General features: G+C 38.2%; 1 protein-coding gene across 3 annotated transcripts in view; it reads right to left on the bottom strand.

Moving 5' to 3' along the window:
- Nucleotides 1-1,014: 1,014 nt before the first annotated feature.
- The window catches only part of C1QTNF7 (C1q and TNF related 7), a 100,914-nt gene continuing 80,352 nt past the window's right edge, over nt 1,015-21,576 (bottom strand). For 2 of the 3 annotated variants that reach the window (XM_012472449.3, XM_012472450.3), the window contains exons 2-3: nt 10,397-10,642; nt 1,015-4,192 (exon numbers count right to left, since the gene is read on the bottom strand). In XM_012472449.3, coding sequence (XP_012327872.2) covers nt 3,561-4,192; nt 10,397-10,642 — 878 coding nt within the window. In that variant the 3' untranslated portion in view covers nt 1,015-3,560. Of the gene's footprint in view, nt 4,193-10,396; nt 10,643-18,355; nt 18,444-21,576 lie in introns of those variants that run through there. The other variant, XM_012472451.3, reaches the window with a different exon arrangement.

Below are 21,576 nucleotides of genomic sequence, written 5' to 3'. Positions count from 1 at the left end.
TAGGTTTTTGGCTTTGGTGCAGGGTGGGTAGCGATGCTGTTTACTGGAAGTGGACCTACAGAGAGAGAGGAAGAGAGAAAGCTAATGAGTGGTTTGGATGTTTTTATAGTTCCAAATTTCATGTCGATATATGACTCCCAATGTTGAAGGTGGGCCTAGTGGGAGCAGTTTGGGTCATGAGGGTGGATCTCTCATGAATATCTTGGGTCTGTCCTCATGCTAATGAGTTCACGTGAGATCTGGTTGCTTAAAACAGTGTAGTACCTCCCCCTCACTCTCTTGATCCCTTTCTCACCATGTGATAGGATAGTGGCTCCCTCTTCATCTTCCACCACAATTGTAAGCTTCCTGAGGCCTCACCAGAAGCAGATGCTGGCACTATGCTGTTTGTATGGCCTGCAGAACTGTGAGCCAAAATAAACCTCTTTTCTTTATAAATTACCCAGCCTCAGGTATTCCTTTATAGCAATATAAATGGACTAACTCAACTCATATCTAACATTTTATTTACATTCATGATCTTTTACACAGAGTGGCAGAAAAAAAGTATATTTAGAGTTTATGGAATCTATATTTTATCATAAGTAACACTATTCACAATGATAAATGACCTGGAAATGCCCTTGTGCATGCACAGGCACAAAGAAACATGCGTGACCTGAAAACATGTAACACAGTCACATGTGTGTTCATGTACACACAATATTATATTAGCCTCATTATTTCTTTTTTTCTTTGTTTTTCCAATGTTTCATCATCTGCTTTTTACTGATGCTTTCTTTTTATATCTTATTCATCTTTCTAAGTGGCTTTAAACCCTTCCAGAACAAGATGGTGTATAGTCAATAAATATTGCTTAATACATATTCATTACAAGTCAGCCTTTACAAAGAATGATTGGAATGAGATTTGGAATTTTTTAAACCAAAATTATTCTGCTACTTTCTTTGTACAAGTATTTGTGAATGTGGATAAACTGTATCTGCTATTTTTTAAGAGTAAAAGACACCTACATTTGCTTAAGATTTTATTTTATTTTATTTTTAGTACCAAAACAGCTCTTCCTTTACCACGTCAGTTCTCTGATCCCAATTACCATCCCACCAGATATTTCAAAATGAAATTCATCTCTGGGCTTCAAACCAATTAAAGGAAATTCAGTTTTAAAAGCTACTTAAAATAGGTTTTGTAATAAAATAAACATTCAAAAGATAAGTAAACAATGTCTAAAAAAATGAGTGTATTTGTGGATTATGATCAGAAGAAAATTTTAATCACAGTAATCTGTAGTTCATGACTGTCTGCAATAACTCCTCCGTTTCCAATTTACCCAGCAAATCCTATAGTCTTCAAAGGGCCCATATGTTCATTTTCCCCAGATTAGTTACTTCTGTTGGCTGTTTCTTTATACTTTGTAGCTTGGAATTCTATCTTTGGCTGTTATCTGTAAGCAGGTGACTATCTCAAACCACCTTTGCTCTCTCTTTCTTGTCTAATACTCATTGTTCTTGGTCTCCTGTACCCATGTCTTGACTCAGAAGGAGAGCCACAAGTGGACAAAGTATGGCAGGCAGATGAAGACAATGAAAGCAAGATAGGGTTGAAGGACAGGAAAAGTAAGCATTGCCCTTACACACAACTGCTGGATCATTGCAACTTTCATCTGTGGTAATGGCAGTATCCAGTTCTGGAATACACAGGGTCTCCTCATTTTCTTGTGAATAAATTCCCTAATTCTCAGGCTGGCTTTCAAAGCTCTTACAAATATGGTCAATTGATTCTCCTTTTGGGTCTCTGTTCTCACTTTGTCCCCCTCATTACCTCTGTCTCAAGTGCCCTTTCCTCCAACTTGTGCCACTCCAAGTCCCAACCATCACTTAAGGCCCAACAAGCAGAGAGGATTTCCCCATCTCTTCTCTCTGACATTCTAATTTGGATGTAAACATTTCCTCTTATTTCACAGCATTTTGCTCTTATTACCAACTTAGAACTTAGCATATTTTATCATGTTCTCTTTCAAAATTATAGGTATTTTTGTGTGTGTGAATGCCAATTCCTTTCTTGTATCCTTAGAAATTTACTAGTTGAAGATACACTATTAATGTATTAATCTTGATACTCTTCTGTCTTCACAGAATCTAGCATGGTGATTCAAACATAAGAGATATAAGAACTATTTATAAGTCACGAGCAGAGAAAGGAATACATAGAAGGAGGATTAGAAGTTACCAAAAGGAAGAGATTAAGGGAATACTATTACCATAAACCAAGAGAATGGTAGATCAGACAGAATCATGGAGGAGATTAATTGAAGAATACAGTTCAGTGAAAAACAAGGTGCTGACACAAGCAAGAGTGGGACTAAGGGAGGTGTGAGACTTGGAAGGGATGTCTATTTACTCAGACATTTGGTCTCTATCCTTCCTTTTCCTGTTCATTGCTCTCATCAGCTTACTCATAAGTCAGTGAACATATGCCTTGCTTTATTTAAACTAAATGCCTAGCAGATCCATGAGAAGCAATGTCTTACCACAATGTAAAGTAGTTCCCATATTTATGAGAAAGCTATTAGGACAAATGTTTGTCTTGGGAAACCATCACACTAAAGGATTTAGGAGAATCACCTGCTGGCTGTTTCTCTTCATTTCAATCTTCATCACCCCTGCCAGGCCTTCTCTGTCTCTAGATTTTTCACCCCTTCACTGTTGAGAATACCAACAATGCATTGAGGGTGCAAAGAGAATGCAGTGCCTAATTTCTCATTCTCCTTGCATCCATCACACTCGCTTAAACACTTACACCTTGGCATGATAAGTGTTTTTCCATGTGTAAAAGCTTCTCTGGCCCCAGCCTCAGGAATAGCAGACCCCGTGTGCTTTTAGCATCAAATCCATTTGTTTGCTATGGTGCTCATCACACTGAATTGTGATAGTTTGTTCACCACAAACTAGCCTGTATGAAAGTAGGGGCTTTGTCTTAACTCATTATTAAAGCTGATTCAGCACCACAGTGTCTGGTCTTTACGGGCTCCTTAAAGGGTTGTTGAGTGAATATATACAAACATGAATAAATAATAAAACATAAGACATTTATCATTTCTCTTTAGCTTGCTTGAAAAATAGTTAGCATCTCTTACCTTTGGTTTTTGGCTTCCTATATAGCCTTTCGAGAATTGTCAAAGATTTTGGGATGTTATGTTTCTCTTAAATAACAGACTAAAATATAATTTTTGAAGATTTAATGAGGCAATATTATTGCCAACTGGTTTTATCACTCAGGGCATTTAATAGAAAATTTGTTAATATTGTCTTTAATTTGTTTAAATATTTATGAACATTGCTTTCAAGATAATTTATATCTGGGGCTATTCTTTTATAGAATTCATTTTGTTGTGTGGCTTCAACTTTTCTGTGTTTCATCTTGTTTTAATAAATTCTGCTAGAATTGTCTTCAAATGCTTTAGAATCAAAGTGAGTCTCTTTGGATCCCATTCCTGCTTGTTCCACCTTCTGGAACCCCAGATTCAATCAGAGTGTCCACCACAGGGATCTTGGTCCTGATCACAATTCATCATCTTCTGATATGGAATCTAGGTAATCTGTGTCAACATATAAGAGAAACCCAGAGAATAAGCTGTCTGCCCAACCTGGGTCTGAGAAGAGGCCATTCTGGTCTGTGAAGAAGATCTCCAGCCAGACTTCATCTTCTGGCTGCAGATAGATGACTGTGGACCCTGAAGCCACATCATGGTTTCCTGTGTTGGCATCGAAGGTCTTTATCCGGTACTGCCCATTGTGTACCAGCCCAATTGCCAGATGCTTATTAGCCAATGTGATATCATAAGAAAAGTAATAGATCCCTGGGAAAGCACAGATGAACTTCCCTGTGGCAGGGTTGTAGTGCTCTCCCTCGTTGAAGAGGACCTTGTTAAATATAATAGGTAGTCTTTCTTCTGGGTAGCTGGTTGTGATGCCAACAGAAAAGGCGGATTTAAGCACGATGCTTCCACACCTGCAAACTCCAGGCAGCCCTGGGTCCCCTTGTTCTCCTCTGTCTCCTTTTGGTCCAGGAGGACCAGCTGGACCTACTTCTCCTTTATCTCCCTCTGGTCCCATGGGTCCTTTCTTCCCAGTCTCTCCTTGGTCTCCTTTCTCACCGGTGAGACCCAGTGGTCCAGTCTTACCTCTCAAGCCTTCAGAAAAAGCATATAGTTTAATTAATAGTTGCTCAAAATATGTAATCACAAACAATATACCTACATGGTTCTAGCATGTCCCAACCTTGTCTTTTCAGGTAATCTTTAACAGCGTACTACTAAATAATAAACTTTTAAAACATCACTAGTGCACTAACAATAAAAATAGAAAATGTGCATCAGAATTTAAATCAATTTTCCTGAATATGTAAGAAATAATTTAAATCCTGACTGATTTAACATAATTAACTCCCACTTTGATGATGGATCACTTGCCACTATATTATTCATGTGTGGGTACTGGGCACTACAGGAAGAGTTCGATGACCATGATGACATTATTTCTCAGAGTGACCCATGGGGGCAGATAGAACCAGGCAAATCCCTAGAGGCTATTTAGTCTCATGCCTCAGTCTGTTTCTATTAGTGATAATAAGAGAATTAATCAAAATTAGATTTGCTTATATTTATGAACCATTTACTATGTTCCAGGGACAGTGTTAAATGCTTTATTTGCATGTATTATTTAAGTTTCACAATGACTTTATGAACTAAGAATTATTACTTCCAGTGCAGATGAGGAAGCTGAGCCATAGAGGAGTTATTTTATTCCAGAGAAGAGAACTAGTGAATGATGGAACTGTGGTCTGACCTCATTCCTGCCTGACTCTGGAACCAGAGAATTTGACAGGAGTATAAATTATTATGTTTTTCTTTTTTCTTTTTTTTTGAGATGGAGTCTCACTCTGCTGCCCAGGCTGGAGTGTCATGGTGTGATCTTGGCTCACTGCAACCTCTGCCTCCCGGGTGCAAGCGATTCTCTTGCCTCAGCCTCCTGGGTAGCTGGGATTACAGGCATGCACCACCACATCTGGCCAATTTTTGTATTTTTAATAGAGATGGGGTTTTGCCATGTTGGCCAGGCTGGTCTCAAGCTCCTGACCTCAGGTGATCCACCTGCCTTGGCCTCCCAAAGTACTGAGATCACAGACCTGAGCCACCACACCCAACCAGCAGGAGTATAAATTCTGAAGTGCATCTGGCACATAGTGAGGGCTCAACATGCTACAATAACCAAAAAACAATGACTGCCACCACCATGCAATAGCTTCTTTTGTGAGGAGAAAACTGAGTCCCAGACAGGTGAAAAAAAAAAAAAAAGAAACAACTTGCTTCTGTAGCAATGCTAGGACTAGAATCCAGACCTTCTTAGTCTAATGATGTTTCCCGTTCATCAAAATGCCTTTTACCTTTGGGGCAGGAGTCAAGAATCTTGAATAGCGTTTGGTTCTGTCACTAAATGGTTGTATGATTTTAGGTTAGTCCCTTAATTTTTCTGAGTCTTTTTATATACAGAAAAGACGTAATTGCTATGAAAGAATTTTCACAAATTCAAAATGACCATACAGGAATATTTTCTGTGTGTCTAAACCTTTATAGCAGATATAAAGATTTAGACACACAGAACTATAGGCTAAATATAGAAAAATTGTGATTCTGCTTGAAGGCAATAAGCAAAATCGATTTAATTTATATAAATGGTTTAAAAATAAAATAGATTATGTATATAAAATCTTACATATGCAATCTTTTATGTATATAAAATCTGTATAAGATATTGATTCTGTATATGACACTGATGTTTTATATATAAAATAGATTATATATATGACATTGATTTATATATGACATTGACTTTTATATATATGAAAAGCAATGATTAGATATATATATATATAAAAAACAGCAATGATTTAATATCATCAAAAGATATCATTCAATTTTATGGCCAAATTATATATATGAAAAGCAATGATTATATATATATATGTAAAACAGCAATGATTTAATATCATCAAAAGATATCATTCAATTTTATGGCCAAATCTATTTCACAAATAGTGCTTGTATGATGATATTTCCTCAAAAAGTATCCAAATTATTAGTAATCTGTAGTGCACTTTTGTAGTCAGAGCACATATATTGCTGATGAATTGTGTAGTTTTACTTTACTATGTATTTGTTCTTAAGAACTTTTATTAAGCTAAACCTTTATTTAAATTTTGGGCAAGTAATTTCTTTTCTGGGTTTTTTTTTATTTTTTATTTTTTATTTTTTTTTATTTTTATTGCATTTTAGATTTTGGGGTACATGTGAAAAACATGCAAGGTTGTTGCATAGGTGCATTCGTGGCAGTGTGATTTGCTGCCTCCCTTCCCCTCACCCATATCTGGCATTTCTGGGTTACAAATGCTCCATTTGTAACAAGGGGAGATTAGATCTAAGTCCAATCCAAACTTACTGGGCAAAGCAGCAAACAGTGACTCAGTGGGCCTGGGATAAAACCCCAGTTCAGTCATGGATCAGTCAGGTGAATTTGAAGAAAGGGCTTGATCTCTCTGGCTTTAGTTTCCCAGTCCTTGAAATGAAATGACTAGACTGTTTGAGGTCTCATTCTCTTGCAAATTCCTTGAGACCAAATCATACATTCTGGGATGCACTTTTACAATGCTGTTCATAAAAAGGCCTTCAGAGCCTGAAAGTCTGGATTTTCTTTTTCTTTCTTTCATTCTCTCTCTTTCTTTCTTTCTTTCTTTTTTTTTTTTTTTTTTTGAGATGGAGTTTTGCTCTTATCACCCAGGCTGAGTGCAATGGCACAATCTTGGCTCACTGCAACCTCCGCCTCCCAGGTTCAAGGGATTCTCCTGCCTCAGCCTCCCAAGTAGATGGAATTACAGGCACCTGTCACCATGCCTGACTAATTTTTGTATTTTTAGTAGAGACGGGGTTTCTTCGTGTTGGCCAGGCTGGTCTCAAACTCCTAACCTCGTGATCCACCCGCCTCGGCCTCCCAAAATGTTGGTATTACAGGCGTGAGCCACTGCACCTGGCCAGGTTTGGATTTTCTATAGTAATGTTTGTTCAAGATGCTGAATTGGGTGACCAATAATCATGTACTAGCTGTAATAATGTATAGCTATTCTTTCTGTTTCTATGAAGAATTTGCTCGCGTGCTTAGGTTCCGCACATTCAGAGTGAAAAGAAGGGATGAATTATTGTCCTTCTCCTTATTTACTCAGACATATGCTTGGGTAGAGTGGAGGATGATGGGAGTAAGGGTTAGTCTATGTTTTAGTATTGAAACTAGATTAGAAAGGATTTCTTCATAGTTCTCCACAAAATGGGTCTACCTAGATTTCTTCTGTGCCATTTCTTCCTTCCATCCATCCATTCATTCATTCTATCCTTCCATCCATCCATCCCTGGATCTGTGCATACATGCGTACATCCATGTAAACCATCTAACATTAATCAACCATCTACTACATACCAGTCATGGGCTAGGGGCTTAGTGAAACATGATCATGAAAGACACTTGCCCAACCCTAAAATTAGCTATTATTGCTTATGACCCTGGATCTGCAAATATGTGTCTAGTTAAGTTCACAAATACCTAAATCCATATAATAAGCTGGAATGAATGATCTTTTTCATGAGGTCATTCTAGTGTTATCTGAAGATTTTTATATGGATACACACCCAGATTAAATTAAATGTTAACAGTATGATACAGTAATAATTTCAACAGACCAGTGAGGGAGACAGATACTTTAATAGAAAATTTATAACGTAGTATAATAAACTCTGCATTTCTCATTTAGGATAGGGAAATTGGACCAAAAATATGCTTGACTGGACTTGGTTGGGGTGGATACGGTAAGGGTATTCACTAAGAGTATGTGAATGAGAAGACACTTGTAGCGTCATTAAAGGGGAAACAGAGAGCAGGCACTCCCAGCCAGGTTGTGCCCAGTTACAGCCATATTAAAAACATCCCCAGATCTCTCAGACTGTTCCTGTAGTTTATAAGTGAGGTATGCCTCTCTTCATTGATCATGTAGTCATTCCTACATTTTCTTTCTGAGCTGTTACGTAGCCTTATGTGTGTATACTGTATTTAAATAATCTCAGGTTAGGAAAGTCATTTTGTTTTTGAATCTCAATTTTTTTTATTTGTAGCTTTATTATTATTTGTGATTATAATTATTGCTAATATTATAGTAGATATTAAATATGAAATGTAAAGGTTCTGACAAATAGTAAGTTCTTAGTAAATGGTTATGATGATGATGTATTTTAATTATGTATTTATGTATTGGTGGCCTTCCCCACATGAATGTCTGCTTATCAAGGCAAGAACAGTGTCTTATGCTTGTGTTCCTTGTGTCTAGAACGGTGTTCTCCACCAGGTGCAATTTTGCACTGTCCACCTTTCTACCCAGGGGATAGCTGGCAACGTATAGAAAAATTTTGATTTTCACTTTGGAAAGGGGTGCCACTGGCATCTAGTGGAATGCTATTAAACATCTTGCAATGCACAGAATAGTCACTCCACAGTAATCATTAGTGCAGAGGTTGAGAAACAGTGGTAGAATAATATTGGATAGTAATAGGTGCACAGAAATATTATTGAATGTATAATGCATGGGTGCATGGATGAATGAATGGATCTATGAATATGGTGGCATAACTGGCATCATATGATTAAAATTGTAGCAGTTCTGAACATTTAATTTAATCTGAATGCATATCCATATATGTCTTTATGTCTTTAAATATATGTCTTTAACATTAAAACTACCTCATGAAACGAATTACCAATGTCTAGTTTAGTATATGGCTTTGGCTAGTCACAAATTTAGCTGTGACTCATATTTGCAGGTCAAAATTTAATAAGTTATAATATTTACTGAGTTTTTACCATATGGCAGTTGTCCTGTGGAGTGTTTTGCACGTACTCTTTCCCCTAAACTTAACAATCACCCTTATGACCACCAACTTATAAATGAGGTAACTGAGCCTCACAGAGGATATTTGGCCAAGGATACTAGATTAGTGATTGAAAGAGCTAAGATCTGAGCCGAAGTCTTTCTGACCCCAATGTTTGTTTGTATAGCCACTACATTATTGCTTCCAGACTCAATAAACTAAAAGCAATATATAACTATAACCCTGGTGTTATTATAGGATTTCACGAATATTCGTAATTATGACTCAGTGGTGACTTGTATTCACAGGCATTACCTTATAGACATCTTTGAAAACTTACATTTAGCTCCAAATTAAAGCTTCTTATCTGACGTTGAAACTTTATTACTTAAAGGTTCTTTATCTATTATTGTGCAATGTTCATAGATTTGGTAATTGATTTGCCAGATGTTTTCTGCATGGCAAATTCAGAAATGAATTATTATCCAATAATCTGAATATATATTATGATTTCGTTTTACAGAATTCCAGTAAATCGGGTGTGATGATTTGAGATATATAGCTTTTTCCTTCCTATCTTTTGTCCCAACTTTTATGCTCAGAAACTTGTCTTGAAAGATTGATTCCAAATCCCTTCCTCTTTTAGAGTTAACACAGCCTGTCTAGAATTTCAATTCAGTTTACTCTGAAGGACTGCAGAATCTGGCAAGCTTCCCGGGCCGATTTATTTTGGGGGGAAACAAAGTGAAAATTACTGAAAAACTAGTGGGCAATCGTGTTGCTGTAAAGAGCTGTAAAAATCTACTTTTTGGCTGCTACATGTCAGGTGGGAAAGTGATGAGCTAGGAAAGGTAGTCTTTACAGTGCTATTTTCATTTCATCTGTGAAAAATAAAATTTAGAAGCCCTTTATGTATCTTTGTTCAGGATATTCCTGCTGAGCAGGATGGTATCTGTGCATCTGGCTCCTGGTTTTTGCCTCTGCTTAGTCTAACTATTTCCCTTTCTGCCCATCTGTCTGTCTGTCTATCCATGCACTTGCACAACCAGTCATTGCCTGCTGGTTGCAATAGCCCAGTATTTCTGGGCATCAGATGTTTGAGTCCAGCTCTGGCAGCCACTAGCAGTGCACATCCACCCCGACCCATTCTCAGTAATTCCTTTAATCATGCTGTGGCTCAATTTCCTCATCTATAATATAGGATAACATTCAGTTGAGAGAGTTGTCATTATAATGAAATACAGATGCAGGTACAGAGTTTAGGGCAGCATCTGAAGGCTAGTAAGGGCTCAGTAAATTGTTGTAATTAATGAAAGTAAAGGAGAGAAGGGGTGTAAGGAGCAATACTCATTAGAAAAAGTAACAAAGAAAGGGGAACAGTTTTAAGATGGGGGTGAAGGAGAGTGTTTTATGCAACTTCTCATTCATTACCTGCAGTTCCCTTTTCACCTTTCTCTCCTTTCCTGCCGTCTCTACCATCTCTTCCTGGAAGGCCGATGCGACCATGGGGCCCAGGGGAACCGTTTGCTCCAGGGGGCCCTGGAGGTCCAGGCAAGCCAGGAATGCTGCAGATATACCTGGGGGAGTAGTTCTCTCCTTTCAACTGATTACCCCGAGGTTGTCCACTGGCGCAAATGGCAAAACTTGTAACATAGAGCAAGACAAACATCTTTGGCTCTGGAAGAGAAACACATGGACATAAATGAACTTTCTGTGTTAGGAGGGGGGTGGTTTGGCATGATTGAATCAGTCTGAACACGGGAATGTGCATTTGCAATAATTCACTCCAGTGTTCATCTTCCCACACATGTAAAACTCTGTTCACCTTAATAATTCCAGTGAAAATTATTAACACATTATTGATATAGAATCTGCAGTGCCCTACACGGGAGTTGGTGCAGATGAAGAATTGGTGAAAAACATTTCAAAATAGACCACTGCATTGTATTTATTCTTCAGAAATAAATGATGGATTTAAAAATGGCATTTTCTTTTGCAAAAGTAGTGCATTTTTCAAAGAATAAAAGTTAGACATGGAAATGAAAAAGACAAACATCAATATTATTTTTACCACCTTGAGATTTACATTTTAGTATATATATATCCTTCCAGTGTCTTTTTTCTATACTATGGAGAAAGTGATACCATGCAATTCCTACACTTCTTTAACTTTTTTCACTTAACAATATATCATGAATACCTTCTCATGTGAACATTATGTATAACATTAAAAAATAATTGCTTTTGTTTCTACTATCTTTTATGTACAGAAACCCCATTATAGATATTTAGGTTGTTTCCAATGTTCTCCCAAAATCAACATCATGCTAGACATTCATTCTAGCTAATCTTTGCATGCACTCATGATTGTTTTCTTAGAATTTATAGTCTATTTAAAGCTGGAGAAAGGAGGAGGCATTTTCAGGAAAACTTTGTTTTTCACTTGATAATCATGTGTAATGCAAATTAGTGTTAATTGGAGTACTGTGCATGTCCTGAGGGGGGTCTCAAACTTTAATTTAAAATCTGCAGGATATAATGCCGTGGTGTCCCATTAAGCTATTAGCACTGGGGCTCAATTAAAGAGCTGTGTGAAATTAAGCTATGCATGGCATCCGTGTCCCAAGTGGAGCAGGCAGCAGGTCTCTTCAGTTCTGATCTAGCAGGACTTGGGCCGCAGTCCCACTCATCCACAAAGCCTAGAAGCTGAGAATGATGCATCATTTATTAGCATGGTATCCTGGCATATAGGCCAAAGGTGAGATGGAGAGTGGTGGAGATTAGGGATACCTGATTTTTTAGGTAAAATGGTCCTTAGGATTGGCAGTTTCTCAAAGGGAAGAACATATACAGGTGGTTCTGGGGTCATGTAAATGAGTCGTGTTTGGACGGTTGGACCTGTGCTTTAAAAAGAAATCTATTTAGTGTTTGACCTGGTATATACTCTCCCAAAGGAAATAATCATGACATGTGGACAAAGCAATCAGATGAATTTCTTTTTTTTGACAGCCACATAAGAAAATTGACCAGGCACACATCACCACTTTTGTGGTACCCATGGGGAAATTGCAACATCTTGGAATTAGACCCAGAAATTTGCCAGAGCATAGGAATGACAAACTAAGAAAAACACAGTGTGCACATGTGATTTTGAAGTAAGCCTGATTCCTAGAAATCTTATTAGTGAAAAACCAAAGCAACTTATCTAAATTCAGGCTCTGTAGCTTTGACTAAATCTCAGTGTTACTAGTTCAAAAAAAAAAAAAAAAAAAATCAAGGAGAACATTTTTGCCATGCCCTGTCTGGTAGACTTGTCATACAGCACAAATCCAAAATTATTGATTCTATTGCTCAACTTGGATTAAGGCACTTTCTGACAAGCCCAGTGCATTCAATACCAGCCCTTCCAAAGGAGCTTCAGATGAAAATAAAAATATGGAAAGAACATTCTGTCCACACCCCCTGCCAGTCAGAACAAGAGGCATCGATTAAATTAGCGGTTCTCTCTCCCTTGTGAAAACTGATTAGAGGAGGCTTTGAGAAAGATTGTGAAAGTGGCCCTGTCTGGGCCTTTATCTTTGAAATGTGGGGGAAGCGAGGCTGACCTCAGGAGCTCTAAAAGCCTTCCTCAGGGGGCCACCTTGCTGGGACTTGCCAAGCTCTTTGGGGCCTGGGATCATGGTGGGCTACCTGCCGAGGAGGCCACCTGGAGATTCAGGCTGTCCTGTGATTTCTGGTGGTATGTATTCTTGTGTATTTGTGTGCTACTTGTGTCTTGAAATTTAGAATCATTTAGAATCATTTCCCACAGAACTGTCGCTATTTGACAGGAAGAGAAGATGGGCTAGAGTAATCCCAGTCTTAAGTTCTTGTCTTGTTACCATTTAAACTGGACATTTAATTTTCAAATTGCTGTTGGTGCCTAATCACTTAAGTTATTAATTTATTCTGTTTTTTTAAAGAATTTTAATACATATTCTGGGTAGAAACATGTTCAAGTAGGTTATGTTTTTGCTGTGGTGATACACGATGCAAGCCTGGAGCATGCAGGGCCCATTTTGCTGTGGAGATGGAGCAGGACAGTAATAAAGTCACCCCCTCCCCAGAAAAATAAATGCATTCCCCTCCCCAGAAAAAAGAAGGCTGGATATGGTTGCTCATGTCTGTAATCCCAGCATTCTGGGAGGCTGAGGTGGAAGGATTGCTTGAGACTAGGAATTTGAGACAAGCCTGGGCAACATAGCAAGACCCCATCTCTACCAGAAAAATAAAGGTTCATAGAAAATAGTTATAAGGAGGCTTTTAACTAGACATAGGATGCAAAGCTATAGGCTGAGGCCAGAGTTGCTTTCAGGAGGGACTTGAAATTGTCTGCAGAGAAGTTGATTTGGGTAGTGGCTTCTCAGACATGGTGATGTAGGTGTGAAAGCACAACTATGCCAATAGTCACAGGAAAAATTTGTGAAGGAGAATGTGGCAGGGTCTAGTTGGTGGTGGACAAAGGAAGCAGAAATTTTAAAGTTGTGACTGGAAGAAAGGATATTCAGTATTGCCAATAGCCAGGCAAAAAGGCACTCAAAGAAGAAATTAATTAAAACAACAGAAACAAATTTATTCATTGAATAAATGGATGGCTTTCATGACAAATACACTAAAATACTACTGTTTATACCGGAGTCTAAATGCTTCAAGCATTCCCAATTAAAACTTTTTAAAAGGCACTCAAAGCAATTATTCAATAAAAATCCTTATCAGAATTGAGGAACAGGCTGGGAGTGGTGGCTCATGCCTGTAATCCCAGCACTTTGGGTGGCTGAGGCAGGAGAATTACTTGAAGTCAAGATCAGACTGGCCAATGTGGCAAAACCCATCTTTACAAAAAATACTAAAAGTAACCGGGTATAGTGGCATGCGCCTGTTATTCCATCTACTTGAGAGGCTGAGGCAGAGGAATCACTTGAACTCTGGAGGCAAAGGTTGCAGTGAGCCGAGATTGTGCTGCTGCACTCCAGCCTGGGTGACAGACCCAGACCCTGTCTCAGAAAACAAAAAGAATTGAGGAACAATGTGTTGTGGTGCCTGATGCGTGCTAGTGGCACAGTAGACCAAAGTCAGTCAAATATTGGGACTCTGATGCAGGAAGACTACGGAGTGTGGATTATACTGGAAAAATCACAGTGGCATCACCCTATTTGGTTATCCATTGCACTTAAGGGCCCAAAGCTTCATGTTATATGGTGCAATGGTCTACAAGGGCTTCCTTATTTCCATGATTTCATTTTCTATTCTCCTCACTTTCTTAGCTCCAGTCACACTGGATTCCTTAGTGCTCCTGAAATACACTAGGTATGCCCTACCTTAGGGTCTCACATGTCTCTTCACATTGTCTAAAACCTTTTTCACCAAGATGTCCATATAGATTAATTCTCCATCTCCCTGTTCCTATCGTTGCTCAAATATCATCTTGTCATTGAGTTCAACCCTTATAACTGTACTTAACACTGCAACCTGCCTTCTTCTGTCCCCGACTTTCCTTTTTTCTGCTCTACATTTTTCTGTTCTCCATTGTGCTTTTCAACTCTAACTCAGTAGATAATTCTCATCTTTATTTTATATCTACATTTTCCCTGATAGAATGTAAGCTATATGAGAGCAGGGATCTTTGTTGAAGTCATTGATGTGTCCAACCACCTACAGCAGGGATTAACCCAAAAAACACAGCTGGAGAAAGAGGATAATACTGTGGGGAAGTTTCAGCTTTGTAGGGGGAAAAACTATTAGAAATTATGAAATATGAGAATATTACACAATAAAGAGGGAAATGGGATTTGAAGAAATCTCCCTGAAGACTATGTGCCCTTTTGCAGTGTTTGAGAAATACAAATAAAAAACTTGAGATTTTTATTGTATCACCACAGCAAAAACATGTTTTAATTTGGCATAGTCTAGAGTGTTTAAAAATATTTTAAAATTATTTTTTTGTATCGAGTATATAGTACATTTCATAAACGTCAAAAGAAAGAAAGTGTACGCAATGAAAAGTCAATTTCTTTTCCTCCCTTTGAGTCTTCTGGATACCCAGGTACCCTCTCTACAGCTGATCCCCTTTGCCAGTTTCTTGTGTGTCTTCCTTCCCCCGTTGGCATCCCATATAAAATGTTCTGTATGTTGCCTTTTCACTTAGTTTCCATATGAGTATTTATGGCTTCTGTATTGCCACCTGTATATGTAGTGCTGTTTTGTCTTTTTTTATTTAATGGCTAAAAAATATCCATCATATAGATGTATTTGTAATATTTAAGCAGTTTCCTACTGATGGGTATTTGGACTATTTTCTTTTGCTATTATAAGCAATGGTGCAATGAATCTCTCTCTCTCTCTCTCCAAATGGCTTATGACATGAGCAGCAAATAATTTCCCCCAGTTTGTCTCTTCTCTTTCTTCATCTATTTTAAAATATTTTTACCATGAAAAAAACTTTTGAGGTTTGATTTATTGTGTTTAGAAAGCCTTTACCCCTTCAAGGTCCTGAAAAGAATCCTTGTACTTTTCTTTCAATTCTTTTGTTTTATTTATTCACATTCAAAAATTTGTTTCATCAGAATTTTTTCTGATAAAGAGTGTGAGGTAGGGATACAACTTTATATTTCCAACTGCTTATGTTGAATAATCCATTATTTACCTACTCCCCCACTGCCTTGCAGTGAACTTGGTTATTTTGACTGGGAATAAACCATGTGGGTCATAATTTCATAAACATTACAGTAATTTTTAACAGCTTTATAAAGATATAATTTGCACACCATAAAATTTACCAAACTGTACAACTCAGTGTACATCACAATCCAATTTGAAACTCCAAAAAGAAACCTGTACCCCTTAGCTGTCACTCAATATACAGTATGCTTTAAAGCATTGAATTGAATTCATGAGTAGCTGGGACTACAGGTGTGCATTACCACATCTGGCTAACTTTTGTATTTTTTGGAGAGACAAGGTTTCACCAAGTTATCCAGGCTAGTCTTGAACTCCTAAACTCAAGCAATCTGCCCACCTTGGCTTCTGAAAGTGCTGGGGTTTCAAGGGTGAGCTGCCATGTCCAGCTTGGAAATACTGTTAATCTGGAACAGATCTGTCCTGGATGCTAATTGTAAATAATCCTCAGTCCTATTTTTCTGTAGGGATTATAAAGTAACAGGTTTTTTTTTGTTTTTAAAATACATTAAAAAATTTTAAATTGTGTTACTTTAGATTCAGGAAACATCATGTTAATGTGTTTATATTTGAGGCAGAAATATTGTGTATAGTATTTGTGAATTTATTTAGTCATGAAACCCTTCATTCTTGCTGAACTAGCCACGGAAAATACTGGGAGAAATACTGATTAACTCAGTACAAAGATTGAACTCCTGGAAAACATGTTCATAGATTGAGATCTCTTTGTAAACAGCATATTATTTTTCCCCAGAGTAAGTAAACTCCAAATATATATTTTCTTTTAAAAATAAAATGTATTGGTGGTGGGAATGTAAAATGGTACAGCCCCTGTGGAAAATAATATAGTGATTCCTCAAAAAAATTGAACAGAATTGCTATATGATATAGCAATTCCACTTTGGGGTATATATCCAAAAGAAGTAAAATCAGAAATTCAAACAGATATTTGCACATGCATGTTCATAGCAGCAAGGACTCAAACAAATATTTATACACCCATGTCTGCAGCATTATTCACAGTAGCCAAAAGGTGGGAGCAACCCAAGTGTCCATGGAAAGGTGAATGGATAAACAAAACCTGGTCTACATGCACAGTGGAATCTTCTTCAGCCTTAAAAAGAAAGGAGGTACTGACACATGCTGCAACATGGAGGAACTGTGAAGACATTCTATTATGTGTACTAGGCCAGTCACCAAAGGACAAATATTGTGTGATTCCTCTTACATAAAGCTCCTAGAGTAGTCACATTCATCTAGACAGAAAGTAGAATACTGGTTGTTAGAGGAGGAAGGGAAGAGGGGAATGGGAATTTATGGTTTCATGGGTACAGAGTTTCAGTTTAGGAAGATGAAGAAGTTCTGAAGAGATGGTGATGCTATTGCATAACAATATGAATGTATTTAATGCTGCAGAATCGTACACATAAGAATGATTGAAGTGATAAATTTTATGGTATGTGTATTTTATGATAATTCAAAAAACTAAAAAAAATGAATTGGAATGCAGGGAGAGGCCAGTATTCTTATTTCTGTGCCAAGTATTTTAAGGACATCCTTTACTTTATCCTCACACCAGTTTTTATAAAGTAAGTGCTATCGTCTTCACTTTACAAGTAAGAAAATTGATACTCTGTCAGCTCTAGTCCACACAGGCATGAAATGGTGCAGCCAGAATTTGAACTGAGTTCTTTTGCCTTCAAACACTTGAGTTTGCCCCTACATCACGTGAGAGAAACTATTACTTAAGAAAAACATCTTAAGAGAAGCATCACGTAAGAAACATGAGAAACATGTTACTTCATGACAAAGGGCTGGACTTGATAATTAATTCAAGTTGAAAATGTGCTTTGCCTGGAAATCATTAGGAAGAGAATAGGTAACCAGGGAAAGCCAACACGAGACATTTCCTTGGCCTGCGGAGGTGGAGATTTCACAACAGCAGGCTCTGTGCTTCTCTCATTGCACTGGGAGTGGCACTGTGATTGGGACAGGATGGAGACCTGAGCTGCTCATGCCTCACTTCCTTTTATGTCTTGTTCATCAGCTCCTTGCCTTTGGGGCTCCCATTTTCCTCTGCAGAACTGCTTTTCTTATTTGCCGTGAATTATCTTCCTTCTCCTGGCACTACTCAAGTCCCCTGCAAGGCCACACAATTGCATTGTGTTATAGCTATCTATTGACCTGCTTATTTCCCCACTAAAATGTGAACTCTAGGGCAGAGACTAGTCTACAGCATCTACAGCAGAGGCTCAACAAAGGCTGAATGAAGAAAAAAGCATTCCTCAATATTTATTATTATCAACAGTTCATTATTGATAATGTTTTGCCTGCTTTCTGTAAAGTGCTATCATGACACAATGATTAAAAAAAAAACTCTGACATTAGCAAAACATTTTATAGCCTAGAGAGCAATGCTAAGCCCATATCATCCTCCCCAAAACCATCTTGTAGTAGGTTAGACGGGGAACCAAGGTCCAGAGAAGTCCTGCAACTTGTCTATGATTAGAAAGCTAGTGTCAGTCCAGAGATTCGAATCTAGGTCTTCAGTTTTATGGATTCTTCCTACAGAACTATCTGTTTAATAAACTAAAAAGTTCCCATCACAAGAACAGGCCACTGCATCTAAATTTGCTAAAATTCTAAAAAAAAAAAAAAAAAGAGTAAACACCATACCTTGCTTTTAGATGGTGGGCTGCTGCAGGATTCTAAATCCACAAGAGACTGAGGATCTTTCATGAGAGCTCAGTGAAAAACTTCCTTTGGTACCAGACAGAACAACAGATCCAAGTTCTCAAAGATTTCCAAATAGTTGTGCTAAAAATAATTTTCTTGTTTAGTCCCAAAGAGCCAAAGGCCCTGGAAGTCATTCATCGAGTGAGGCTCAACTCAGGGACCAGTTAAAATTGCAGTTTTATTTGGGATAAACTTTAAGTGCCTGCTTTCCTTTACTGGTAAGTTTAGAGCTTCTCCATCTCTGTGTGTTGTGGCCTCTTTTTCAGATTTGTTTACTTCATTTTTTCCCTCTTCATTTGTTTTCCACTGAGTGAATGTTTCAGGAAAAAAATTACTCACTGACTGGAAATTAGTTGTTAACTTAGAGAAAAAAGCCATTTTGTATTTAAGAGTTTTGGAGGTAGAGCCTTTTGATTCTGGACCTAGGATGGTGTCTTGTGGAATAATGAACACGGTCCCTATTCTTGGTAAATATGGCAGGAAGACAGTCCCTCATTCTATGTGCTGTGAAAAGAGAGAGGGTCATGAGAGTTGTACCGATTTTGTTTTCTTTGTTCTTTCTGAATGGATAAATGATTGAGTATTTTTAGAAAACTAATATGTCTTTGTGCCTCTAAAGAACTGATCATAACATCTCAAAAGGCAGAATGATTCTCCAAAGCATATGACTAGTCATCTCTGGTGCAATCAATTTCTTTGTTTCTTTCTGCTATGTATTTCTTATATTTCCTTGGCAACAGCAATATATAATTTATGATGTCATTTATGGAAATTAGACGACTGAAAACATCTTGTTTTTATCTTTCTCTTCCTCTCATTCTTCTCAAGCAATGAGGACTCTAATTGAGAGGAATGTTTCCAGTTAGTGAAGTGGAGGTTGACCATACACTTGACAAGAAGATTGCTGGGCTCCCTGTTCTGATCAGCTTCATTTTGCCTTTGGGATCCACCCTCCAGACTGGAGGAAATGGTCCTTTGAATTTGTTGGCTGTCCAAAATCTTAATGCCATCACAGTATGGTCAAAACAATGTCTTGAGCATGGAAGCTAGTCATAACTTATTGCTAAATGAGAGTAGAATTTTAATCAGATAAAGTCTCTGGGTTTGTTTTCTCATTTTCAAAATAAAATGGTTGTCCCTGATTATTTCCAGGGTTTCTCTTAGTTCTTAATATTCTTGAACCAAGTGATGGTGTCTGATATCCTCCTTCTACAGATGAGTAATTTAGACAGTCTGATCCTCAATTGACACACCTAACCACTTACCATATTTCCTCCCTAGGTTGTTGCTAACTTTAAAAGACCATGTTTTTACATCCAAACAACTTGCAGTTGGGTGGACTGCATATCTCCTGTCTCTTCGTCCTCCTCTCCATGGGTGCCCTCGGTTCTGTTGAGAATTGAATCTTCTCTTTCTAACCTCAGTGCTTATATAATTTTCAGTGGCTTCAAGCCATTACCAACCATGTCTCCCCCATGCCTCTTTCTCCATCTGTTCACGATCTCCTGTGTGTGTCACTTTCTACAGAATGTCTCCCTGATATTCTCAACCAGTTGCAACCCTGTCTTCTCCTGAATCCTTCTAGCACATAATTTGGATCTCTCATGCACTTTAGCTCACTGGTTCTTAACTAGATCTACTGAATGAGCACACTAGTGGATTAAGTTGGACATTAGTATTTTTTAAAAGCTCTATGAGTGATTCCGATGGGCAGCCAGGCTCTAGGAATCCTTGCCTTATCTATTCTTGCTCAAATGATGCCTCATCTATTATTTGTCCTTCCAAACCAGGGAGTTGTTGTGATACAAACCTGTCTTCTTTATGTCTCATCCTGTTCTTTTATTTATTACTTCATCACATATTTATTTAGCTGCTACTATATGTCAGATACTGAGTGCTTGATCTTGGTGTTCAGTAGAGAGCAAACAAAGAGCCCTTGAAGAGACAAAATCTAGTGGGGAAGAGAGATATTAATGAAATAATCACAGAACTATGTTTAACAGGATATGAATTGGGAATTCCCATCCACTTGGAATTTCAGCTGAGAACACAAAGCAGAGGATCATAGGCAACCAATGTTCAGACATCGACTTAGAACTTGTTAAAAGCCAGCTGGATCTGACTCTGACCATCAGCCATTTTCAGTCCACATAAGAGAAAACTAGAAATTCAGAAGGGATTAGTGATTGAAGAGAGGCATCAAAGTAGAGCTGTTAGCTAATGAGGGAGTAATTAAAGTGCTTCTCATTTTCCTTACTATGAGGGAAGGAAGGGAAGAGTGCCCCACTTCTGTAGCAGAGTGACAAGGACCCCAAAGTCCAAGAGAATTACTGAGAAGATTAGGGATGTTTGCAAGAAGAGAATTATTTATCTTGCTCTCCTAGTTGGATTTTAACTGATCTGTGAAGCTAAGCGCCTTGCAATCATTAAGGCACCAGAGAAACATGAAAAAGAAGTTGTGGGGAAGCTTGACTCACGACTGAAGTTTGATGTCCTCTGTCATCACAGAACCTGGAGAATTCTAAAGAAGAATGCTTTCTGGAGAAAAGCAGTTCAGGGGCAGCTGTTAGAGAGGCAAGAATATATACACTCCCCAAGAGGGAGATAGTACTGAGGAAGGCAGGTGAATTGGGCCATCTTGATGGGACTTCTTGAGCCAAGGAGTCCTCCTAGTTGGGGGAGGCCACTAAGAAGTCATTGGGTATATCACTGAGTACAGAAGCTGAGGCTGGCATGGGCGCACTACAAACTGTCAACCAAGAAGTGCATGACCCATGTCAGGGCACTGTGCAGACTAGAGGTCCCACAGGGACGTGCCAGTGACCCTGTGAACACCTTCACCCTGAAAGAGCCAGCATTTGGCTACCTGGGGTGCACAGAAGACATTGGAGCCAGGAGAGAACCATACCAGTGGCATTTATTAAGTAAAAATAATTCAGACATTTATGTGGCCAACAAACATATGAAAAAAATGCTCAACATCACTGGTCATTAGAGAAATGCAAATCAAAACCACATTGAGATACCATCTCATGCCAGTTAGAATGGTGATCGTTAAAACATCTGGAGACAACAGATGCTGGAGAGGATGTGGAGAAATAGGAACACTTTTACACTGTCAGTGGGAGTGTAAATTAGTTCAACCATTGTGGAAGACAGTG

Source organism: Aotus nancymaae, unplaced genomic scaffold (assembly GCF_030222135.1).
Source record: "Aotus nancymaae isolate 86718 unplaced genomic scaffold, 86718_ANA_hifiasm-v0.15.2.pri h1tg000006l, whole genome shotgun sequence".
Lineage (NCBI taxonomy): Eukaryota > Metazoa > Chordata > Mammalia > Primates > Aotidae > Aotus > Aotus nancymaae.
The sequence above is the reverse complement of the archived record's forward strand: the minus strand, read 5'-3'. Positions and strand labels throughout refer to the sequence as shown.